We start from the raw sequence: 23,805 nt of genomic DNA, 5'->3' as shown, positions 1-23,805 counted from the left end.
TTCCTCGGGTGTAAGCTCGAACTTTTTAGAACAAATACAATTTCCAGACATATTAGTTATCTGTTTTTTTAAAAAATAAATTTAAAAAAAGAAAATACAAGATGTGTTCGATTAATATTATTAATATTATATTGTTAATCAAATTTACTAATATTGAAAAAATAGTAATATTAAAAATATATTCTATTTAAAAAAATACAAATCGACAATATTAATTATCTATTTAGTAATAAACACGCTTGAAACTGAGTACATCGATCGCGTCGAAAGTATCTTTGATTTGATAAGTTTGCTTTTTCATTGTTGTTTTTGTTTAATAATTGCAAGGCTGTGATCGACAACAAAGGATTCGCCACGAAATATTGATAGCGAAATACAGCTTGGTCAACATTTTGTCGAGTTGCACTTATTTTGTCCAGAAGGAAATCAACTTTTTTTAATACTTTTGATTAATTTATTAATTTTCGTGTACAAATAATGAACTTTGCGATGAATAAAACTTGAAGAACTTTGTCTTTAAACAGTTACATAGTTATTGCTCTAAATTGAAAAAATGCAGCACTTTTATAAAAAGAAACTAAATTAGCATTATTTGGTTGCACTCGTTTTGTCCGATACTGTATATTAATACTATACTTTATACAGAATATTTTACAAATAGTATATAAATATATATATAAATAAGTCTCTCTCTTTAGATTTATGCTAAATATGTAAATATAAATTATAATATATAATTATATAAACACAAAATCTCATTTTTACACATCTCATTTTAGTTTATGTAAAAAAAATATGCTGAAAAGTATTCAATGTACTAAGCACATTGTTTTCACTTAAACTGTTCACTTGACTTTAGTTTCTTTTTGAAACCAGAGCTGTAAGAATGATACCAACTATTACAATGATCGCATTGAATCCAAGGAATTGTTTTAGTTCTTTTTTTGGGAAGATCATCAAAACCACATTCCTTGCAACTGTCATTTTCTTGAACTTGGATTACACTACTTTCCATTGTAATATTTTGCAGAGATTCTGAGGTCTTAGGCGATAAGGATGAAGGCCTAATTGTTTTAGTACCAAATATTTTGAATGCATGCTGTCTGGTTGCAGCTGGTCTGCCACGTACTTTTGGTATTGTGCAATAATATAATTCTTCAGTAAAAGGTTTGGAAATAGACACCACTTATTAGATTGAGTTAATGCAACACCATTTGTTGAAGCCTCAGTTGTTTTAACATTTGATGCAGCATCAGTTATTGTAACATCAGTTATTGCAAAATCAGTTGATGCAACATCAGTTAATGAAACATCAGTTGATGCAACAATGGCAGTGTCAAGACTGCAATTAACAGTTAGTTGTTTATCTAAGACATTAACATATTTTGAGGAACCTGAAACAACTGCATTGTTGTTTATTTCAAAAATAAATTGACTCAATGTTCTCTAAAGCTTTAAAAGCTTCTTCTGGAGTATTATTAAATATAAATTTTTGCAGACGTTCAATACTTTCGTAATATAATGGAAATGTTTTCTGCGGCTGATCAGCTACGTAAGATGCAATTTTTTTCATTAACAACGTTATAAAATTGAACCTCGAGGAACGTAACAAATTTGGAGTAACACGCGGAATAGAGATGGTAGTGCTTTGTGAAACATTGGCCAAGTTTGGAGTATTAGTAGACAAGAGCCACCTGCATTATTAATACATATCCATTGTTGATAGTATTTATCATTGTTGATAATATTTAAAATGATAATATAAACACATATTGAAATTACTATGATGGCCAAAAGAGACAAAACCTACCTGGAAGCAATTGTTTCTGGTCTGAATAAGTCTATTTCAAAAATGACGACAAGGTGGCCCCATTTCTTTTTTAAAATTGCATGAACAATAAAAATCAATCTATATAATATGCATAGAATAGCTGGTTACCACAAACCCTGATGTGCTATGATTCTAGTATATAAAAGAAATGTAATTAAATAAAAAACAAGCTATAGGAAAGATTATTATAATACAAGCATTACTTATATCAATAATGACAACTTAATTACTTCGCTAACAGTATACCCATTACAACAAGCCATCTCTACCTCATTCTGTAATAAATTAGAAGAATAACGAGTACATATCATAAAATACTTTTCTTATAAAGGAGAAGAATTGCTGAGTGTAACATTTTTAATGTATTTTCAAAATCCCGATGAGCAGATTCCATAGATCGAAGAGATGACCCAGTAAATTGTTCACTAATACATCCATATCAATTTTTAAAGAAGAAATTAATTTCTTAAGAAGTACCATGGAAGCTAAAATAATATCAACAATATGTATTGTTATGATGACCTTTTTCAAAAAAAGTTTTAGAACCGTGTTTCCACACTAGTGTGGTTTAGATGGTTCTCCAAAATGCCATTTAAATGCCATTACGGAAGACTTAAAGCAATTTTTTACTATGAAATACCCCTTCTGAATTAAGTTGTACTAGATAACAAGTTACCAGTAGTGCCAGGATACAACTTGACGAAACTAGTATATTAACATAATATAACAAACATTATTTTAAGTATATAGACAAGTATAATAAACTTTTTCACACAAGAAAGAAACAAAAAAATAATTCTAGAAAACACAAGTTTTTAAAAAACTAAACCTCTCTATTCGATTATTTGTGCAATTGCTAAGGTAACGTACATTTTTGCGACCAAAAGCTGTTATAGAACCTTTATATGGTATCCAATTTTTCACAATGTATTGTTAAAAACATGGTATAACTTTTAAATTTTCAATAGCTGAATTAAACTCCAATTCAGTATTGGCGTTTAGCATCTTTTGTGTATACTAAAAAAGGTAAATGATAAAACAAATTAATATACAAACAATAATATTTATTAAAATCAGTTATCAGATCAATCATTGAAATGCTAATTCATCAACAAAAAATCTTGAAAATTTTTATAAAAATCTATAAAAAAGCTTTAAACTCTTATTATTCATTTTGAAGCAAAATTATAAAGACTTATAAGACAAAAAAACTCATTCTGTGTCTGATCTAGGCGTAATAGATTTAAATGCCTGTCTATTGCACGTAGGACATGGAAATAACATATCAAAATTTTAACGTTATTCCAACATTTACTAATGGCATTAATTTCTGCTAAATCTTTGTCTACAACAACACATTGTGTATTTGATAAATCATTGCATTCCGCTAAATATTCCAGAAACTGTTCAATGTAGATTTGTTCTTCACTTGTCATTATGGCAAATGCAATTGGTTGTCCAACGCCATCACAATCTTCCACCAACAAAGTGAACAGAGGGTAACGATAATTATTTGTCTAAAAAACATATTTATTCAACATTTACAAAAACAATCTAGCATAAATACAATCCCTGGCATTATGGTAAGGAATTAGATATGTAAAACACAATTACATTGTACTGAGTAAAATTGTCAATCTGTCAATCAGCAGTTCTTTATCTCCACACAACCTTCATTTGAACTCAACGCTAAACTTGTCTCTAGTCAAAATGTCTTGCTTATTAAGGACTTTTGGAAGGCATTTATAAGGGTTAGAGAGTAAAATTTTTTTAGCTCATTCTTTTAAATTTTTATAAAATTTGGAAAATATTTATACAATTACTATTATTAAATCATTAAATCTGTTTGATTTGTTTGTGAATATAACAAATCTTTTTTTTTCAAAAAATCTTTTTTTTTCAACAAACCAGTTTGTTAATTTATTTATAACTTGGTTTAAACCAAGATTATTTCAAACCTATCAATCCTGTTTTTAAATTTTAACATACTAAGTTGCATGCCATAAGAAGTAAAATACAGTGAATGATACAGAGATATTTAAATTAATATTTTTGAACCTTATAAGTGGCATCCATCTGAATCATTTCTCCATATTTGTAGAACAATTTTCTTTGCATATCTGTTTAAAAAAACAAACCTTAAAATTGATGATCTTCTGTTTCTAAAAAGCGGAAATGAACATTTGGTAATGCAAGTATAGAGCGTAGTCTTGCAGTCATCGTTGAACCTAATAATACAAAAAATACCTAATAGAATGCATTACAAATAAAATAGTAACATATAAGAATTAAACTTCATTCATTAACCTGATTTTACAAGGACTTGCTTTCGATTGTGCATATCTTTAACACGCACAGCTAAACCTTCCTTGTGTAATACTTGTGAAACAAGACTTGGATTTCCATTTACGGATAACATGTTATCAACATCTTCAGCCGGCTTCCCCGAAGGGCGACGATGTTCTGGATATAACCTAATCAATTCGGGAGAAACATCATGACTGTGGTTTAGTTGACATGTTGATACAACAAAGTTACCCATGACACGATTGAATCTGTAATTATATAAATAAACTGATTCATGAAAACATAAAATGAAACTTTTTGTTACAAAGTTTTTTTTTAGTTTCAAAAAGTACTTTTTATAAGCAAAGTGTTTGTTTTCTTTTTGTACTAAATTGTAACAGTTATGGCCCTACACATGTGTAGTTTAGACGGTTTTAAATGTTACAGAGCAGGAGTAATATATTTATTGTGACAATCAATAGATTACCATCCAAGTTATAAAAGCTCTTCCTACACATAATATATGTTCCATGGTCAGATAGCTTAGTTGGCACTGTACCTTAGCTCAGTCAACAATGTCTTTGGATATAATTTATGGTTTATAATAAAATATAGCATAAAATAAATAAAAAGTAACAAAATAAAAATTTATCCTAAATGTCCTATGGTGTTTATTTATTCTAAATGACTTACTTACTGCCAGCGCACGAAAAAGCGCTGGCCGGAAGTCACTATTTGTCTGTCGTGCGCGATTTAAACAAATATCTGTTTTTTTGTACTTCTTTATATAAAAAAAAAGAACTTTTTAATAAATAGAAAAAAAGATTTGTTGCAATTTAAAAACACGCTTGAAAATTACTGGCGAGCGCTAGGAAAAGCACTGATCAAAGTTTTGGCAGGCGTGTGGGCGAGCGCAAAACTGCAAGAGCGCGAGAGCGCTTGCCAAACGGAGAAGACTGGGTGTTTATTCATTCTAAATGACTTATGGTGTTTATTTATTTTAAATTACATATAGTGTTTATTTGCTCCAAATGACGTATGGTGTTTTTTTATTCCCATAAATGACCCATGTAGTTAGTATGTATTCTAACATGAAATTCAATAAAAACATTTATAAATCAAAGTTCTTACACAATGGTTATATTCACAGAACATCCATTAGCAAAAGTATGAGTCTAAAAAAGAAGTATGAGTTTAAAAAAAAAGAAATTAACACTAGAAGCCCCAAGGTGGATGAATTGATCTAATCACGACTTTGATACTTTGCTGAAGCTAAAATTTTAATGTTGATAAAATGATGTTTTATGACTTTTATTACTTAGATATAATTTACTGAAAAACGGAAAAACTACATAAAAAACTCATTCAGAGATGCGACTATAAATATTTATACCTAATAAACCTAAGCTGGATCAATTGATCCACCTTATAGAAAACGTGCATATACATAACAATTTTAGTCAAATAATTAAGGTTATTTGCAATGTTTGCATATATTTGACAAGAACTTTCCACAAACAGCTTCCTTACAATTTGCACATACTGTTGATGTCAGATTTCGTTTGCAGTTTGATTTTATCTGACATCTCAGAGTTGATTATTGTGTATTACTATTGGTAGCTATTGTGGTATTACTGTTGGCAGCAAGTAATTTTCGGTGAGTAATATTTGCTTCTCTTAACTGTTCAGATAAAGTGTAAAGAAACTTTTGTCTCGAAATTTTTTGTTGTGTAACTTTTTTAAAAATGATCCAAGCGTTTACACCGGTTAAGTCCAAAATATTGAAGAAAATAGCTAGCGGCCAGCATCGGCACCCAGATTTTGTTGACATTTGTCTACACATTAAATTTAACATATTAACTCCACATTTATTCGCATTGTAATAAAGTATTCCTTCTGCTTTCTTCTTCCCATCACATTGCTTAGTTGCCCCTCTATGAAGTGTTGATAATAAAATTACAGATTTTTTTCTTTGCCTGGTAGAAAACCAAGTTTAATGGTCTATTTATGTAGAAATTCGAATGTGGAAGTGGATTAAATGCTGGAATTTCTTTTCTACTATGTTTAACTGTTCCAACAATTGACGTTCTCTTTTGCATAAGTTTTGTTGCAAGATCGACACTTGCAAAAAAGTTATTTTTAGTAACATTATACCCGCGGCCAAAATAAGGTTCCATTAGTGACATGACCTCATGAGTACCCAAATTTTCTTCACGGCTTTCATCTTTGCCTACATACGGTTTGATATTGAGACCATATTTATTTTTTAGATCAGCTAAATTCCAGAATTTGATTCCGAACTTGTACGGTTTGTTAGGCATATAATGTATAAAGCGACATCGAGCTTTAGATGGGAACAACTGCTCATCAGTTGTTAAAGACTCCACAGGTATATAGCATTTTAGACTGTTTTCTACAAATCTTGCCAGCACCCGTGATATACACACTAAAAAAAAAGGTAGAAATATCAACCTTAGGGTAGAATATGTGATATACCCTTAGTAAGGTATAATTTTTTACCTTTTAAGGTAGAAAATTATATTAAAAACAATTATTTCTAACTTAAAAACAATTTTCTAACTTAAAGGTATAATTTTCTACCTTATAAGGTAGAAAATTATACCTTACTAAGGGTATATCACATATCTTACCTTAACTAAAAATTTCTACCTTTATTTTTTAGTGTGTAAGAGCAAATTTATCACTTTAGAGGAGCTCTCTACGTTCTGAACGTATATCAAATCTAATGTTTTTCATGATGTCTTTAAATCGAGAACGCTGCATAGTTTCTATAAAAGCTTTGTTGCCATGTTTTTCAGACCAAAGGAATTTAACTGGAAAATTTCTTGCGTTCATGCATCTGCGAAGATGTATTAAGCCTATGAAAGCATCAAGTTCAATGTCGCTAATATTACATCCTTCATTTGATAAATTGGCAGATAAAATAGTGCATTTTTTGATAAAGCGTGTAAACCCTTCATCCATAATTATTCTAAATGCATCAATAGGTGTCAAAATATTACGACAATAAGAAGTTGTTCCGCTCTTGGCAGTAAACACATTCTGAGTTTGAAATCTTCCAGTTACCTCAACTTTTGACACAATAGTCCATTTTACATCATCTCTTTGAGTTTTAACAGTTAAATCATTACTCCCACCGCATGAGTTTTCTTCTACGTCATGACTGCCCCTACTTTCTGAATTGTAAATAAAAATATTAATTTCATCACCATCAGAAAGATTATCTTCAGCAACATCTGCCTCGTCATTTTCTTTTGTTGAATCTGATTCATCACCATTGTCAATTTCCGAGTGTTCTTGTAACATGAACAAACACTATTGCGCCGACACACGTTGTAGACGTTGATATGTAACTAATTGGTCATTTGAAATAGGATGTGCTACAACAGAGGTTTTGAATGAATGATGATGATGAAGCATCATCTGATGATGAAGCACCATCAGCGTTTGCTGAACTTAAGCGTTTCATTTTAATATCATTAGCTTTTACGATATTTTTCTCCAGGGCAATATAGTAGTAAGTTTCATAGTGTAAAACAGTATTATTAGTGTACTGTGGTGGCAGTATATACATACCATATATGCGGGAACAATATTTTATTTTATTCGCTAATATTTTCATTTTGTTTCATTTTTTTTCCGTTTAAATAATCTGTTTGAATAATTCAGTAATTCAGCTAGTAATTCAGATTTAGGCAAATCATGCTGCTAAACTTCTACTTAGATTAAAACGTGCCGTAATTTGACCATAAAACCTATATATATATATATATATATATATATATATATATATATATATATATATATATATATATATATATATATATATATATATATACATATGTAGGGTGAAAGAAATTTATATATTTTATATAATTTACATCAAAATTAACAGTTTTAACTGTTAGTTTCATACATTTAAAGAAGAAAATAAGTCTAAATGCATATAAATATTAAGTTGGATCAATTGATCCACTTTGCGGTTTCTAAGTATATAAAAAACCTTAGCCTTCTAGTGTTAAAGCTTATAGCTGAAGTTTGGAATAAATAAAAACTAAATAAATCACTGGTAGGTAGGATTCATACACAAATAAGCTAGGTATATATATAACATTGTGAAATAACTAAATATAAAAAAATATTAACTATAAATATTGTTTTGTTATTACGACTACCTGACGCTTTCCTTTTCCTCGAGATTTAATTGCTCCAGAATGTTTACACTCCCAGTTTAATGACTGGTACTAAATTTCTAATGGGAGCTGGCTATTAGGGGAAACCTAAGAAAAGCAAAGAAAAAGCATATTCTAATTATATTATAAATCAAACAAATTTAAGTGATCTTGAATTAATGATCACCTAATATAAATCCAAAAAATGTAAAATTTTATTATTTTATTAATCAGATATAAAAATATATATATATATTCTTGGTGATGTTTATAACCCACTTTTTAAAAATATCAAGAACATATCTAAACTTTTATTTTTTCAAGAGCCATAAATTACTCTTGTAAAATTACTTTCGGAAAGTGTGGGCCTACTGCTACAGTATTGCAATTTCAAAATGTAAGGGGCTGCATAAAACAACTTCCTTGGATATGCAATATATATTGCAATTATTATTAGAGGTGTAACGGATATGATACCCGGCCGGATTATCCGGCCAAAATGCCGGATAATCCGGTACTCGGTATCCGGCCGGATATATTATTTATCCGGCCGGATATGGCCAGGTATGATATTTTGGTATTCCCACACTCCATGCGTGTCTACATACTTTATGGATGGCTCGTAACTCCAATTAACAAATTTTATGAAGCAACAAGTCTTATATTACATAAGAAAGAAAAAATACATAGAAAATAACAAACAAAATTTCAACAAATAACTAATTTCAAATAAGTAAATTCAAATAAAAGAGTTAATCTATTTTCCTACCATTGTGATGAATAAATAAAAGCATTTCTCCTGTTTTAGGTAATAATCTAGGTCTTTTTTTCTCATAGATGTTACCATATTCTGAGAACATTCTTTCTGAAAATACGGATGATGCTGGAGTGCATAGGTGTTTTAAAGCAATTTCTTTTAATAGAGGAAATTGTTCTTCTTGCATCCAAGCCTTCAATGGACAGCATTTTCTGTCTACCAGTGGTTCAAAAATAAATTTTTTTTATTTCTTTTCTAATCAATATCTCATTCGATTTTTTTTCTACTTTTCCTTTTTTGGAAGGTATCGTTTTTTCAGATGTTACATTTATAATCTCTTTAAATCACGATTCAAGTGAGTTTTCTTTTTTAGTATTTACTGAAAACTTTAATTGTGGTGATTCATTTACATGAAAATCTACTTCTTCTGAACAAACTATTGTTTTTTCATAGGATAAAACATCATTTATTAACCAATACTTAGCCTGTTTTTTGGTATCATCATCAAAAAAAGAAAACTTATATGTTAGATCTATTGATGTAGCCATAACATAGCATCTATTTTTCGTGATGTGCAAAGACTTTACATCGTTTGCTTCTGCAAAAAATCGATTTTTTAAAGATGTTTTAAGTTGACTCTGAGTTTTTTGAATACTTAAATCAACTTGACATTTGGACATATATTTATTTAATGTGCATATATTTGGAATAACAGAGGACAAAGTTGTTATTTCTGAACTCATTTCCTGAGTTAAGTGGAAAAAGGGTTTTAACAGTTTAATAATGCTTGATATAAGTGTCCATTCAAAAGTAGAAAAAGTCAATAAGTCAGAACGTTCTGCTAAGTATAGTTGAACTGAAATTTTTAATTTGTTTAATCTTTCAAGCATCAAATAAGTGCTGTTCCATCTTGTTGGGACATCTTGAACAAGACAAAGATTGTCAAGATTTGTTGTTGCTGAATTTTCTTAAAATTGCTACATGCTAGGGACGAATGATTAAAATAAGTTACAAGTCGACGACATTTTGAAAGGACATCAATTACAATATTTTCACTCATGATTGAATCTGAAACAGCTAATTAAAGTAAATGAATGGTACAATGGATTTATGGAATTTCGGCTAGATTACTCCCTTTAACCATATTGCTAGCACCATCTCTTACTAGAAGGTGTCGTCTTTCAACTTGAATTTTCCAGCTATCCCACATACTTTCTAACTTTTTTTAGATATGTTTACTCCTGTATGGCTTTCAGAAAAATGAGAAGCATGTAATACCACATCAATTCTGTTAAAATCTTTATCAATACAGTGTCCTGACAATAAAATAAACGATTCGTGAGATATCGGGCATGTCCATATATCTGAAAAAAAACTTATGTGGTTTGCTTTTTTTAACTTAATAGAAATTTTATTCTTTAATTTCATGTAAAGTTGAGGAGTTATTGTTTGGGAAAAATATATTCTACTTGGTAAGGAATATCTAGGTTCTAGATGATTTAATAAATTATTGAAACCTGTATCTTCAACTAAAGTAAACGGCTGGTTGTCTAAGGCCATCATTAACCCAATTTTACGATGAATAGCTTGGGATCAAGAATCATTTATGTTCCATACTTTTTTTGACTTTAAATACTCATTTATTGAAGTCTGCTCAGAAGTTTCACAAGCGATTTCCTCACTTTCTGTTGTACCAGTTGAGAAAACTGCTGGTGTGAGCTGAGCTGCTCTTTTCTGTTCACTTTTATTTCTCTCTTAACTATATTCTTTTGGATGATTTATTTTAATATGGTTATGCAGAGGTGTCGTACTAAAACACTTTTGCCCAGCCTCCTTAGTTCCACGTTTAATTGTTTTTTACAGATATTACAGGTTGCATACGCATCACTTGCGTCATTTATTTTATATAATGACCCGATAAAGCTCCTCATTATTAAATTTTCCTGATATATAAAACTATACGTATTCACAATTGATATTAAATATTTAACTATAATACACACATTTGATACCAAAATATTTGTTGGTATAGAATCTATAATAATAAATGATAATTTCGATATAACGTTATTATCTATACTATAGATAATAACGTTATATCCTATACACTATTCTTTTATTACAGAACAAATAGAACGTTAGCTTAAAAATAATGAATGAAAGCTTCTTGCGAAACTCAATTTAAAGATAATAAAATGTAATAAAAATTTGTTGTTTCGAAAAATGATTTCAAAATATTCATTCAAAGAAACGATTTAATATCAAAATTCCAATTATGTAGAAGTATAAACTCCTCGAAATTTATTTATGCATTTAAGAAATTCAGTATAATATTTTTATTATTTTTGCAAATGTAGCAAAGTATGTATTTTATTCAAAGAAACATACTTTGCTACATTTGCATTTTTTTTAACAAGTTTTTTTTTCTTATTTGCAATGTATATATAAAATATATATACCTTTATATATTTTATATATATATATATATATATATATGTATATATATATATAAATATATATATATATATATATATATATATATATATATATATATATACATATATAAATGTATTTTATATGTATATGCATGTATATATATATATATGTATTTTATATGTATATGCATGTATATATATATATATATATGTATTTTATATGTATATGCATGTATATATACATATATGTATTTTATATGTATATGCATGTATATATATATATGTTTTTTATATGTATATGCATGTATATATATATATGTGTATATATATATGTATATATATATATATATATATGTATTTTATATGTATATGCATGTATATATATGTATATATATATATATATATATGTATTTTATATGTATATGCATGTATATATATATATATATATATATATATATATATGTATATATATATATATATATGTATATATATATATGTGTATATATATATATATATATATATATATATATATATATGTATATATATATTTATATATATATATATATATATATATATATATATATATATATATATGCAAAATATTAAAGTATTTATATGACAGCTAAAAATATTAGAAACTTAGCTTAAAAAGTTTAGATAATAATAATTCAATGAAACAATAAAAGGGACACAATTTACGAAAGGCTAGATTAGACCCGCAACTGTAATAACATGTATTAAAAAAGTTGGGTGCCCCTGCTGAGTCCCAATTTTAGAGGGCCGGGGAAAGCTGCACCCTTTAATCTGTCATTGAGTATGCCTATTGTCACTCTAAATGATATTGTATACAAAATAACTCACTAAAAATGAATCCTTTTACTCAATTCTATTCTGATTAGGCAAATAATGATATTCAATATCGCCATAAAACCGGCATATCCGGCTGGATATAAAAATAAATATCCGGCATATCCGTATCCGGCTGGATACACAAAAAACCATATCCGTTACACCTCTGATTATTATAGTATGGGGATATACCTGATATAAAATAATATCTCACTAATAGATAATATGTTAATTGCATATACCGGTAACGAAAATAATTACAGAAAACTCACGGTTGTTCATGCCTCCACAGGGAATAAGAATTTGCTTTGTATAACCCAAACTTCAAATAAGTGCATGAGTCCATTAAAGAAAGTTCGAAAATGGAAACTGTTTCAAATAATCGGGAACTTCAATAAGTGACCATTCCAATTAATGGAAGTCTACTGTTGTTATATTAGGTGTGACGAATAAAAAGATATAATTTAAAACTTTGACTAAATTTTTCTGCTAATGGGCTATGATTAGAATACTTTGTTTTTTCACAGTCAACATGTTGATGTTTATAAACAATGCATGCATCTGTCCTAAATCAATAAAATCATTACCTTGTACATTCTATAGAAGCAATAGAAGTACAATGCATTTTATGTTAAAAAAAACCTCAAATTTGATAGCAGTTTGTTCAAGAAATCCATATATCAAAAATTCGGTACTCAAAATGCCATAACTTTTTGTAGAATTGTTCAATTTTAATAATTTTTTCAACTTGAAAATACTGAATTAAAAACCTTTTTAATGCTATATAACAATCTAGTGTTTGATTAACTTAAAAATTTCATGTTACGTACCTAATCAATGTTATAGTGATATATATATAAGGTAAGTGTGGGTATTAAGGCCCGGCGGGTAATAAGGCCCACTAATCCAAACTTAGGGAAAAAATAAATTGTGAAACTTTTTTTCGACATTAAAATATTAGAGTTATCTGGTTTTATCACTGACATAAAAAAAAAATCAGCATTTATTTTTTAATTTTCATTTTTTTAGGTGGGCCTTAATACCCACACTTACCTTATATATATATATATATGTATATATATATATATATATATATATATATATATATATATATATATATATATATATATATATATATATATATATATATATATATATATTTATGTATATTATATTCTATTTTTTTTTTTTTTTTTGGGTTTGTTTTTGATTATTCTTTATTTTATTCATATTTATTTTTTACACTTGCTTATTTTCTTGTCTTTGTCCTTTATAAATTTGTATTCTTTACAAGGTTGCTCTACTTGTTTTAGAAAAGCTATATGAAAGCGAACCTTCCAATCGGTATTATGTTATTTAACAACTTTGTATAATATTTACTGGTAAATATATTGTTCTTGTTGTTGTTGTAACATTAACACTAACAGCTGAACTCTAACAACAAAAATCAATCATCTATTAATAATATGAGATAAATAATAATATTTTTTTATCATTTTAAAGAAATATTATTGTTAAAACACTAATGCATACAGAATTTAGTTTGTCACAGAAAAATAAAAAAAATGTTTTTTTAAAGGTGCGTCAATATTATTTTACATAAAATGTGACCTTACATAAAATGTGATATACTCACTTTCTTATTATATGATAAAGCTGTTACATTATTTCTTTGGCGCAGAGGATGCCGATGAGTTTTTGCAAATTTTGTAATAAAATCTTGAGCTTCAGCTGCTGTTTAAAAGCATTGTTCCTTATGTAGATCCATTTTTTTCACCAGCTCGTTGTGTGTGTTTTTCCGGTTTTGCTTCGTTTTAAGTCGCTTGCCTTATCTTAGAAAAATTACCGCCACTCTAGCAAAATTCTCAGCTTGAGGTGGCGGAATTTACCGCCGCAATAGATTTATTCTATATATATATATATATATATATATATATATATATATATATATATATATATATATATATATCTATATATAAATACATAAATATATATATATATATATTTATATATATGTATATATATATATATATGTATAAATATAAAAATTAGTATAAACAATTATCTAATTTTTTCTTTCTTCTACACAATGTTTCTCCATCAGTAGGTTCATTAGGAAGATTCTTCCTGATGAACCTACTGATGGAGAAACACTGTGAGAAGAAAGAAAAAATTAGATAAGTGTTTTAACTAATTTATTATTGCTCTGCTCCTTAAGAACATTGAGCACTCTTTTTGTAGAATACACTAACATAATTTATATATATATATATATATTTATATATATATATATATATATATATATATATATATATATATATATATATATATATATATATATATATAATATATTTTATATATACATACATATATATTTATACATATACACAAAACCTGGTTATGAAGATGTTTAAAAAAAAATTTATATAATAAAATGTATAATTTTAACATAAATTTTAATAAATTTAATAAATTTTTTTCATAAAAATAGAATATCTTAGAAAACGAAATTATTTGCATTATCTCCAAAACAATTTTACTTCCTTTTAAAATTTAACACATATTTATATGCCTTTAAATAAATTTTTTTTATTAAACTGCTGACGTAACTAACTTTATTTTTATGGATAATATCGTTAGTATACTGTTTTCCATAAGGAAATAGACGAATTGAGAGATATTTATTAGTTGTCTTTTTCAAAAGTTGAGAGGAGTGCATATCTTCAGTTAAAATCTCGTGATCTAAATCATGCTCATTTAGTTCCGGAAACAACTTTTCACATGCAAGGTCAAGATTAATTTTATAAACCATTATTAATTTCAAGTCTTTTCGTGAAGAAGTGGTTAATATTGTTGAATTCAGGCCTATAATTAAAACTCTGAAAATTTGGTCACATTTTCAATAATTTTAATGACGCTAATAGATGCTATATTTAATCCACCAAAATTTTTTAAGTTTATAAAAGATAACTGCAACGATTTGTGAAATACTGTGTAGTCATGATCACAAACTAAATTACCTGGTTTGTTAAGTGCTTCAGCACATATGCAACAAGTTTATTTCTTTTTAAGATTTCTAATAATAAAACCAGCTACATGACCAAGTATTGCTTCTTTGTTTATTGATGTTGAAATCTCTTCTAGGCTATGTGATAAGTTTTTAATTATATTTTCATCTTCATCTTTTAATTCTGTGTCTATGATTGGAGATCTGCTTTTACTCCAGTTCCATGAAAATATTGAACCAGCTGAATTTTTTTCAAAAGTGAGGCAATTTGCATGCTCTGAACCAATCAGAAAGTTTCTTAAAAAGATTTTTTTGAAGCTCGCCTTTAATTGAATATTATTTGGATTATTATTAAAACCATTTTTTCCTCTAATACAAGCAAACAGCAGTTCCAGGTGATCTTAAGATATTTTGTAGGTCAACACATATTTGAAGGAATTAAATGAATCTGATCTTGATAGTAAATTGTTAGACAAATCTTGAATACTTGCTGCAGAGACAATGAAACCAATAACAAAGGTTTTTCTTCTATGAATAAGAATTTGAGTCTCATATTTATCAGTTAGGTTAGCGAGATATTTAACTGACTTTTCAATAACATTAAACCAATGGATTTTGTCATCAAGAAATAAGGGTTTATTTAAACCGTTGCCAAATGGACTTCTTGAATTAAGTAGATTAAAAAGTTTATTAATTGTTCTTATAAAATCTAATGTTCCTTGAGCATCATGAAAAGTGGGATGGCCAGATAGCATTAGATATTCAATAGCATCTGCTACGGGTTTACTAAGTGTTTGGGCGGCTATTTTTACATTTATTTTATGTCTTTGAAAATTAATATGGCCATTGCCTAACTTATTGGCAAACTTTAATCTTATGTCCTCTTGCAAATTTTGCAGAATTGTGATGTGCTCCCACTCTACAAATCTTTTTTGAACATCAATAAATAAACCAAGAACACATCATGCATTTTGTGCAAGTTTTAGCATATGGCAAGGATCAGGAATAAAATAAATAACTTTATCATAAGATTCAATATTGAAATGAGTTTTCATATTTTCAACTTTATCAAATGAACAAGCAAGACTTTTCATTGCACTAAAATTAGAAAAAGCACCATCACAAGTTACGCTGTGAACATCTATACCATGTTGAATACACAAATTAATTGCTTTAGAAGACAAACCAAGTTTGTTGTTGAAATCATTTCACATTTTCAATGACCTTGAAGTCCAACAAGCATAAAGACGAGAGCCTCAGTAGCTATACAATTTGGATCAAAAGCAGATATATTGTTTCCATAATCTGAAAAGCCTTCATAGTTACCATTACTTTGATTATAAATAAGACCTGATTTAATATGCATAAAATCAAAGATTAATGCACAATATTTATATGTATTATCTTCTAATCCCTTTTGTTGTATGTAAGAAAAAACATCTTTAAAAAACCCAGGTAAACAATCTATAGATGAAGACCAATTTGATAAAGAACTTATACAAGGCAAAACAAACAATGATCTGACAAAAGTAAAGGCACGAGGTAAAAATGAAGTGTCAAAGCAAATTTCTTTACTTCTTCTGAATATCTGTGACCTCTAGGATCTTTGCATTTATTCGCTAGTTCAGATTTAAATAAATCACAAACAAGAGAAGAAAAACTATTATCATGAAATTGAGCTGTATCAGCAGATATAAGCTTATCATTTTCAAGTTTTTTAATAATTTTAGCCATTGTATTGATTTTTATTTCTTTTCTTCTTAGTTTTTGCTTAAGAGTCTTAAATTTTCTTTTAAGCTTAACTTTAGATGGAGAGTCAACTTTATTATTTAGATTATCAATAGTAAATTCAACACTAGTTAAAATATGATTTTGAGAAGAAGATGGCAACGAAAGAGATATCTTTTTTTGATTGTATGTCTCGGTTACATTCCTGGAAACATGTTTTCTTTTGATTGGCTTTTTACAATGCATTTTCGCCGGGAAATCGAATATATATGGTACAACATTAGCCTTTAAACGAGATTTATTCGCATTTTAATAATTGTAATCTTCTTTATGAGTGTGAACATAACATATATAACTATATTTACTAAGAACAAAGCACGTTTTGTTGCCACAACCCATTTTTGACACAGCTCCCTATTTTTAAAGGGATTTTATGAAAAGATATCGCAACACCATTAGTAAGTCGGTTTACACAACCATAAGCAGAGCAAGGTATAACCATTTTTTTAGTAAGTAAAGTAAAATTAGATGTTTTTTAAAATATTATATCTTTTTTGCGTTTTTTGCCAGTATTCAATATGGCTTTCAACAAACAAATTTGCCTCACAACCGCGGCTCGAGTTAGATATCTATGTAATATATATCATTGCTAACGACTAACACCAAAATGCGTCGTATAAAGCTTTTATTGCGTCACTTTCTGAATCCTTCTTTTGAAATAATAAAGTTAAAACCTTATACATTTTCTCGTTTACTTTTTTATGATCTTGTTCGATAGTTTCCATTTCATATTTTTTAAAATCCAGATATTCTGCCAGTGTTCTCCATCGACATTGAAAACGTTTTGTTATTTTTAATTTTATTTGTGAATATTCATTATGCTAAAAAAAATTTTTACATGCAATAATGATATACAAGATAATTTTCTACTAATAATTTCGTGTTATGTATAATATTTAAAAGTTCTTTATTATTTTCGTAATCTTGCCAACGTGATAAAATATAAAATAATCGTTTTAAAGCTTTCTTTTTCGAGAGATTTTGCAACAAATACAAGACTAAAATTTTTTATTTTATCACAGTCTCTAACATATTTAAAATCGATAACTTTAATATCTCTTCTTTGATAATTTTTAAAAATGGCCAATTGTTGCCAATTGTTTTCAAGTTGTATACCCACATTTTTTATAAATTGTTTTATATTCATACTGTATTTATAAAAAAAATCGTAAATAACATATTAAAACTATATATAACCATATATTAAAAAAAAGAATAAAGACAAAATATATTTAATTCATTTATAAAAAAAAATACAATGTATAAAATAAAAAATTTTTGTGGATCAGGACTCTCTAAAAAAAAAAAAAAGAAGAAAAATTTGAAAAAAAATTTTTATTTTATAAAAAACTAAGTATTAATTTAAACTGACTTATGTGGTGAATAATGTTAATAAGCTCGTTTTCTTTTGTTATTAAACATTTCTAAACGTTGGTCTGAAAAATTCTTTTTTTTTTTTTAAAAAAAAAAAGAGATTTGTTATAGTGTAAAAAACAAAACAAAATATAATTTTACCTTTCATAGCACTATGTGGTTGTACAATATTTATTAAAACTCTCTTCCCATTATGAATGATATAAGAATTCATTTTGTCTCCGTCAAAAAAGCTTCATATTTCATTTTGTTTATAATAAAAAAACATTTTATTTTTGCTTAAAAAATAATTTGATATTAGCTCCTGTTATTTATGTAAAAAAACGCATTATTTTTTTTGCAATAAATAAAAAAATATAAATATAAACTTTAATAAAATGCCATTTAAAAAAATGCCTAAAATAAGGTATACTCCTAGATCAATAAATAATGTAAAAGAAAATATGGGACGAACAAAAACAACAGTTCCTAGAACAAAAAAACCAATTCAAACGCAAACTGCTTCAAAACATAGTTCATCAACTCAAACTGCAAGCGAGTATTTACCGAGTAATTGTAAAAGAATATTATCATGAGAACAAATAAATTATACAAAGATAATAAAACAAACCGCAAACAAGGAAGAGTGGGTAAGAAAAATAAAAGGTTGGAAAACGACAAACGAATTGTATGTCGATATTAAACATCAATTGTAAGAAGCAAAAAGAAGAATTATAAACAAATAATGTATAAAAAGAGACTAATAATATAAAAAATAGTTTTATAATTTAATAAAGAAAGCTCTATTAATGTTATATTTTAATTTTCCTAATGTGGTTCGTTTTTTTTTATTTTTCGATCTCTTTTTCTAAATAATATAAATTCTTTACAAAAAAAGATTTTTTTTTATAAAATATTTTAAATAAAAAATAACATACCTTTCCAATCGTAAAATTAACGTCACGTTTCTTTTCGTACTCGCCCATTTCTTTGTCGTTTGCTAATGGACGGAAGATGAGCACGTGTTTATCATCATCATCTTCTATGATGTTGACTTTTTTTTTTCCTAAATATAAAAAACTTTTTAAAATAAGTATAAAAAAGTTTTTTTTAAAAAATAATGTTTTAAAAAATATATACCTTATCGCTTACATTCATAGGCTGAAACAACTCTTTTATACTTAAATCGAATGGCGAAAACTCCAAGACCTGACCGTTTTCTAAATCTTGTAAATATTTTGTAATCATTTTTGTCAATCTATTGTAAATTGTTTGTAATCATTTCTTCTAGTTTTTGCTCGTCGATAATATCTACCTGTTGCATTTTTTGTAGTTAGCGTTTCTGTAATAAGCTTGTCCCTTTTTATGTAAAAAATTTAATCTCTACAGATTAACGAGTATAAAAGACAGAGTGATGCAACTTTATCAAGTAAAAAGAAAGTGCTGGGCTATGTTATTTAAAATTAGAGAGTTTTAATCGCGCTTTTTAAAAACGACTAACTTACCAATTTTTAATTAATAAAAATGTGGTAAACAACTTTTTAAAAACTCTGTGAAGAAAAAAACTACGAAAAGTGTAAAAATAAAATCTTAAATAATTTTATAAATATGTGAACCATCACATCGACGTAGCTTAGTGCATAACCATTCCGCACTAAGTTTCAAACGCCATATCATTTACCCGTAAGGGTTTAAATCTCGCTTGTTCCACAAGTAGCATATACTCGGCGAGTAATATCTAGAAAGCTCAGAAAGTTCTATGTTAAAAACGTTGAGTAGCATATACTCGGCGAGTAATATCTAGAAAGTTTAGAAAGTTCTATTTTAAAAAACGTTGAGTAGCATATACTCGGCAAGTGATGTCTGAGTGTGTGAGAACGAGTGAGCGCACGAGTGTGTGAGTAAGCAGGCACTATAAGTAAAAGATAAGTAAGTAGGCCTACTAAGAGAAAATAAAGACATAATAAGTAAGGTTGTGTCAGGGTGACACCATCTTTTTATCTTGTAAAAAAGATATTAAAATAAAATGCAAGTTAAAAAAAAATACAAGTAAAAAGTGACATGCATTTAACAGACGATATTGATTTTTCAGTAGTGAAACGTAATTTATTTCCAAAATATAAAACTAAACTTCCTAAGTATACAGTAGGTGGTAAATTTCCTTTTCATAGAGATGCTTTTTTTGATTTTTTTGATAGGACTTCTTTTGATGAAAATGAGCTAACAGATCCTAATAATTTAGAATTAAGAACAATAAGCGGTAGAAGAATTAAAAGAAAGTAAAGCATCAAGTTTGTAGAAAAGGACTCGTATGTTATCGAAAAACAAAAAGCAAGTATATAAACAATAAACAAAATCGACATTTAGGACGAGTGGGTACACCGAAATATCATTTTGTTTGGACTGCTGTTGATCATAAAAAACAAAGAAATCAAATTTTAAAAATATGAGAAAGAATCATTATAGGAAACAGGATAAAAGATATACTTTTATACATAAAAGACGTACAGCACATCCTAGAACTTATCATGCTTTAATAAGGAAAGGTAGAAAACGTTTGCTTAGAAAACGTGGTAAAGGTTTCCTTGGCAACTTATTAGGAGGTATACCTATACTTGGTACTGTATTTAAAACAGTATTTTAATAGGATTAAAAAACAAGCATAAAAAAGGTAGACCATCAAAAAGTTTTTTATTATAAAAATATATTCATTACAGAAGTGTAAGAAGAGCCATCGTAGAATTCATAACAAAAAATATTGCAAAAGTTGTTTCGGACAAACGTTTTTAAAGCACGTGGAAGAAAATTGGAACGATTATTTGTTGTTGTTAAAAGAAATAAATAAATATAGCCGATATAGAAACAGAATCCAGAACTTAAGAACAGGCACGAGCGAACGAGGGGAATACATATTACTATATGAATATAAAGACGGAATAGCTCTAATTAAAGACTCTTGATATATGGTTACTCGAAGAAGAAAGTCTCTTATAAAAAAAATGGATTTTGAAACATGTAGAAGAGTTTTATTCATTTCCACGTTTATCTACTTTTTATGCTTTAATACTTGATACTTGCAAAGCAATGCGAAACGATTTTTCATTATTGTGTCGTTTGAAACATAGTCATCTTATTAAAGTAACTCGTTCAAATAATACACTGAATATTGATTTTATATAGGACGACGGGCAAGAAAAACATTTTGAAATCTTATACAAAAAATTATTAAATTTTGTTATAAGATTTTATGGAACATAGCTTAAAGAAAAAGAAGGCAGAGACGTTATAGCCGTTAGAAGACTCGAAAAACAAGACACGGAAGAGGGTTAGCTGAATATATTACACCTAAAAACGTATCTAACGCATTACAAGTGGGTTCGCTGTTAAGCAGTTTTAAAAACTATGGAAAGGCAAAATATGAAGCGTTGTTTCAAAACCTACTGTTGCATTTTTCTTCTACGCTTTTTTCTAGAAGTCTGTGCAATGAACGTTTCATGTTTTTGTTATAATAAATTCAGCATGACTTGTCTTTTGATTTCTTTTAGAGTCATGACGTCGTTAATATGATTACCTATAAACTGATTTACATTTTTAAATAAGAATATTTATTTAAATAAATTCTTTTTCTTCCTTCGTTTTTCATTAATTTAGTACATCATAAAATGTATGCTTTATAGTATGTATGATATATAGTATACAGGTCTTGTTTAAGATTTAGTTCTAATATTTAATTTTAGTTGTTTAAGGAAAAGAACATTGGGCATACTGCAACAACTTGTGGAAGCATAGAACCAGTTGGAAGCATAAACCAATTGTAAGTGACTAATTACTATATTATTTGAAGAATACAGGGTCTGACCCACAGTTGTTCATTTTTTTTTTACTTTAAAAGAAAATCAAACTTTGGGTTTAAAAATACACAAATTTGTGGTTTGAACATCAATGGTTTTTCTTGTTAGTCTTTGCCACTTCTAAGAAGTTATATATTCTCCTTGAGTAGACATAATAATAATAATAAATAATAATAATATATATATATAATAATAATATATATAATAATATAATATAATAATAAATAAACAGTTACATAATAATAATGATAATAGTAGTTTAATTTTTTTAGTAACTGTAGATACACGAATTAATCTATACTCCATTTTTAAGAATGAGCCATCCAAATATGGCATAAACTTGGTATCAAAATTAATTAGTTCGGAAAACTTGAAGATATATATAATTGATCCGAAAAGAAACTATACTGGGGAAAACGCACGAAAATGCTACCAAGAACAATTTTGTGTGTTAATTGCAAAAATTAAAGAACCCATTGCAAAGCGCTTCGGTGAACAACTGTTGACAAAAGCTATAAATTAGATGGGACTTGATAGAAGACGAAAATTTTTAATAGTTAAAAATCTTCAAAAAATAATTTTTTGTATTTTGTTTATATAAATAAATATATATATATATATATATATATATATATATATATATATATATATATATATATATATATATATATATATATATTTATATATATATATATATATATTTATATATATATAGCCTGCAAAATTTGAAGGATTTCAGGTTGGCACGAGAACGCCATACTTAGCCGAGGTCAGCGAAAAAATTTGTTATATTTAAATTTGAAAAATAAAATGAATTGAAAACAAAATAATGAACTTTTTTTTTTATAAAAAAACTTGCCAAGCCTAAATTTTTCAAAATTTATCCAAAAATAATTACAATAACTAAATGATGAAATTATATTAAACAAATACTATTTATTTTTTACATATATTTATTTTAGCATGCCAATACTTCATGAGATTCAAGTCGGCAGTTGTATGGTGTCGTAAAGCAAAGATAGGTTGGCTTTTGCTGCGGCATCAAGTTTTGCAGGCTGTATAGGTATATAAATAAGTATATATTAATATATAAATATATATATATATATATATATATATATATATATATATATATATATATATATATATATATATATATATATATATATATATTAGAGCCCTGTGAATCACCTTTTATGGTATCGAATCCGAATCGAATCAAGTGTTGATTTACAAATCGAGTTGAATCTCAAATCAAAAAATATTTTAGTTAAACTTAGATATCCTCAAAATTCTTATTGGAATTGTGATTCAATTCGATTTGCGAATCAAAGGCTGCTTTAAATCGTGATTCGAAACTAAAAATAGTGATTCGTAGGGCCCTAAAATATATATACACATATATATATATGTATATATATATATATATATGTATATATATATATATATATATGT

At 27.3% G+C, this 23,805-nt stretch overlaps 2 protein-coding genes across 2 annotated transcripts; both read right to left on the bottom strand.

The window, feature by feature from the left end:
* Positions 1–167: 167 nt before the first annotated feature.
* LOC136075413 (uncharacterized) lies at positions 168–19,848 on the bottom strand. The gene is made up of 9 exons (XM_065788499.1): positions 19,640–19,848; positions 19,438–19,565; positions 8,314–8,418; positions 4,139–4,386; positions 3,890–4,059; positions 2,661–3,348; positions 2,062–2,536; positions 1,811–1,963; positions 168–540 (listed from the first exon to the last, which is right to left on the bottom strand). Exons 4-5 carry the CDS (start codon positions 4,371–4,373, stop codon positions 3,971–3,973), a joined length of 324 nt encoding a protein of 107 aa, XP_065644571.1. The 5' UTR covers positions 4,374–4,386; positions 8,314–8,418; positions 19,438–19,565; positions 19,640–19,848; the 3' UTR covers positions 168–540; positions 1,811–1,963; positions 2,062–2,536; positions 2,661–3,348; positions 3,890–3,970.
* Positions 6,052–7,444, bottom strand: LOC136074499 (piggyBac transposable element-derived protein 4-like). The gene is made up of 2 exons (XM_065786825.1): positions 6,841–7,444; positions 6,052–6,563 (listed from the first exon to the last, which is right to left on the bottom strand). The coding sequence occupies exons 1-2, from the start codon at positions 7,442–7,444 to the stop codon at positions 6,052–6,054; spliced, it is 1,116 nt and encodes a 371-aa protein (XP_065642897.1).
* Positions 19,849–23,805: the final 3,957 nt, after the last annotated feature.

This window comes from Hydra vulgaris, chromosome 01 (assembly GCF_038396675.1).
Source record: "Hydra vulgaris chromosome 01, alternate assembly HydraT2T_AEP".
Taxonomy (NCBI): Eukaryota; Metazoa; Cnidaria; class Hydrozoa; order Anthoathecata; family Hydridae; genus Hydra; species Hydra vulgaris.
The sequence above is the reverse complement of the archived record's forward strand: the minus strand, read 5'-3'. Positions and strand labels throughout refer to the sequence as shown.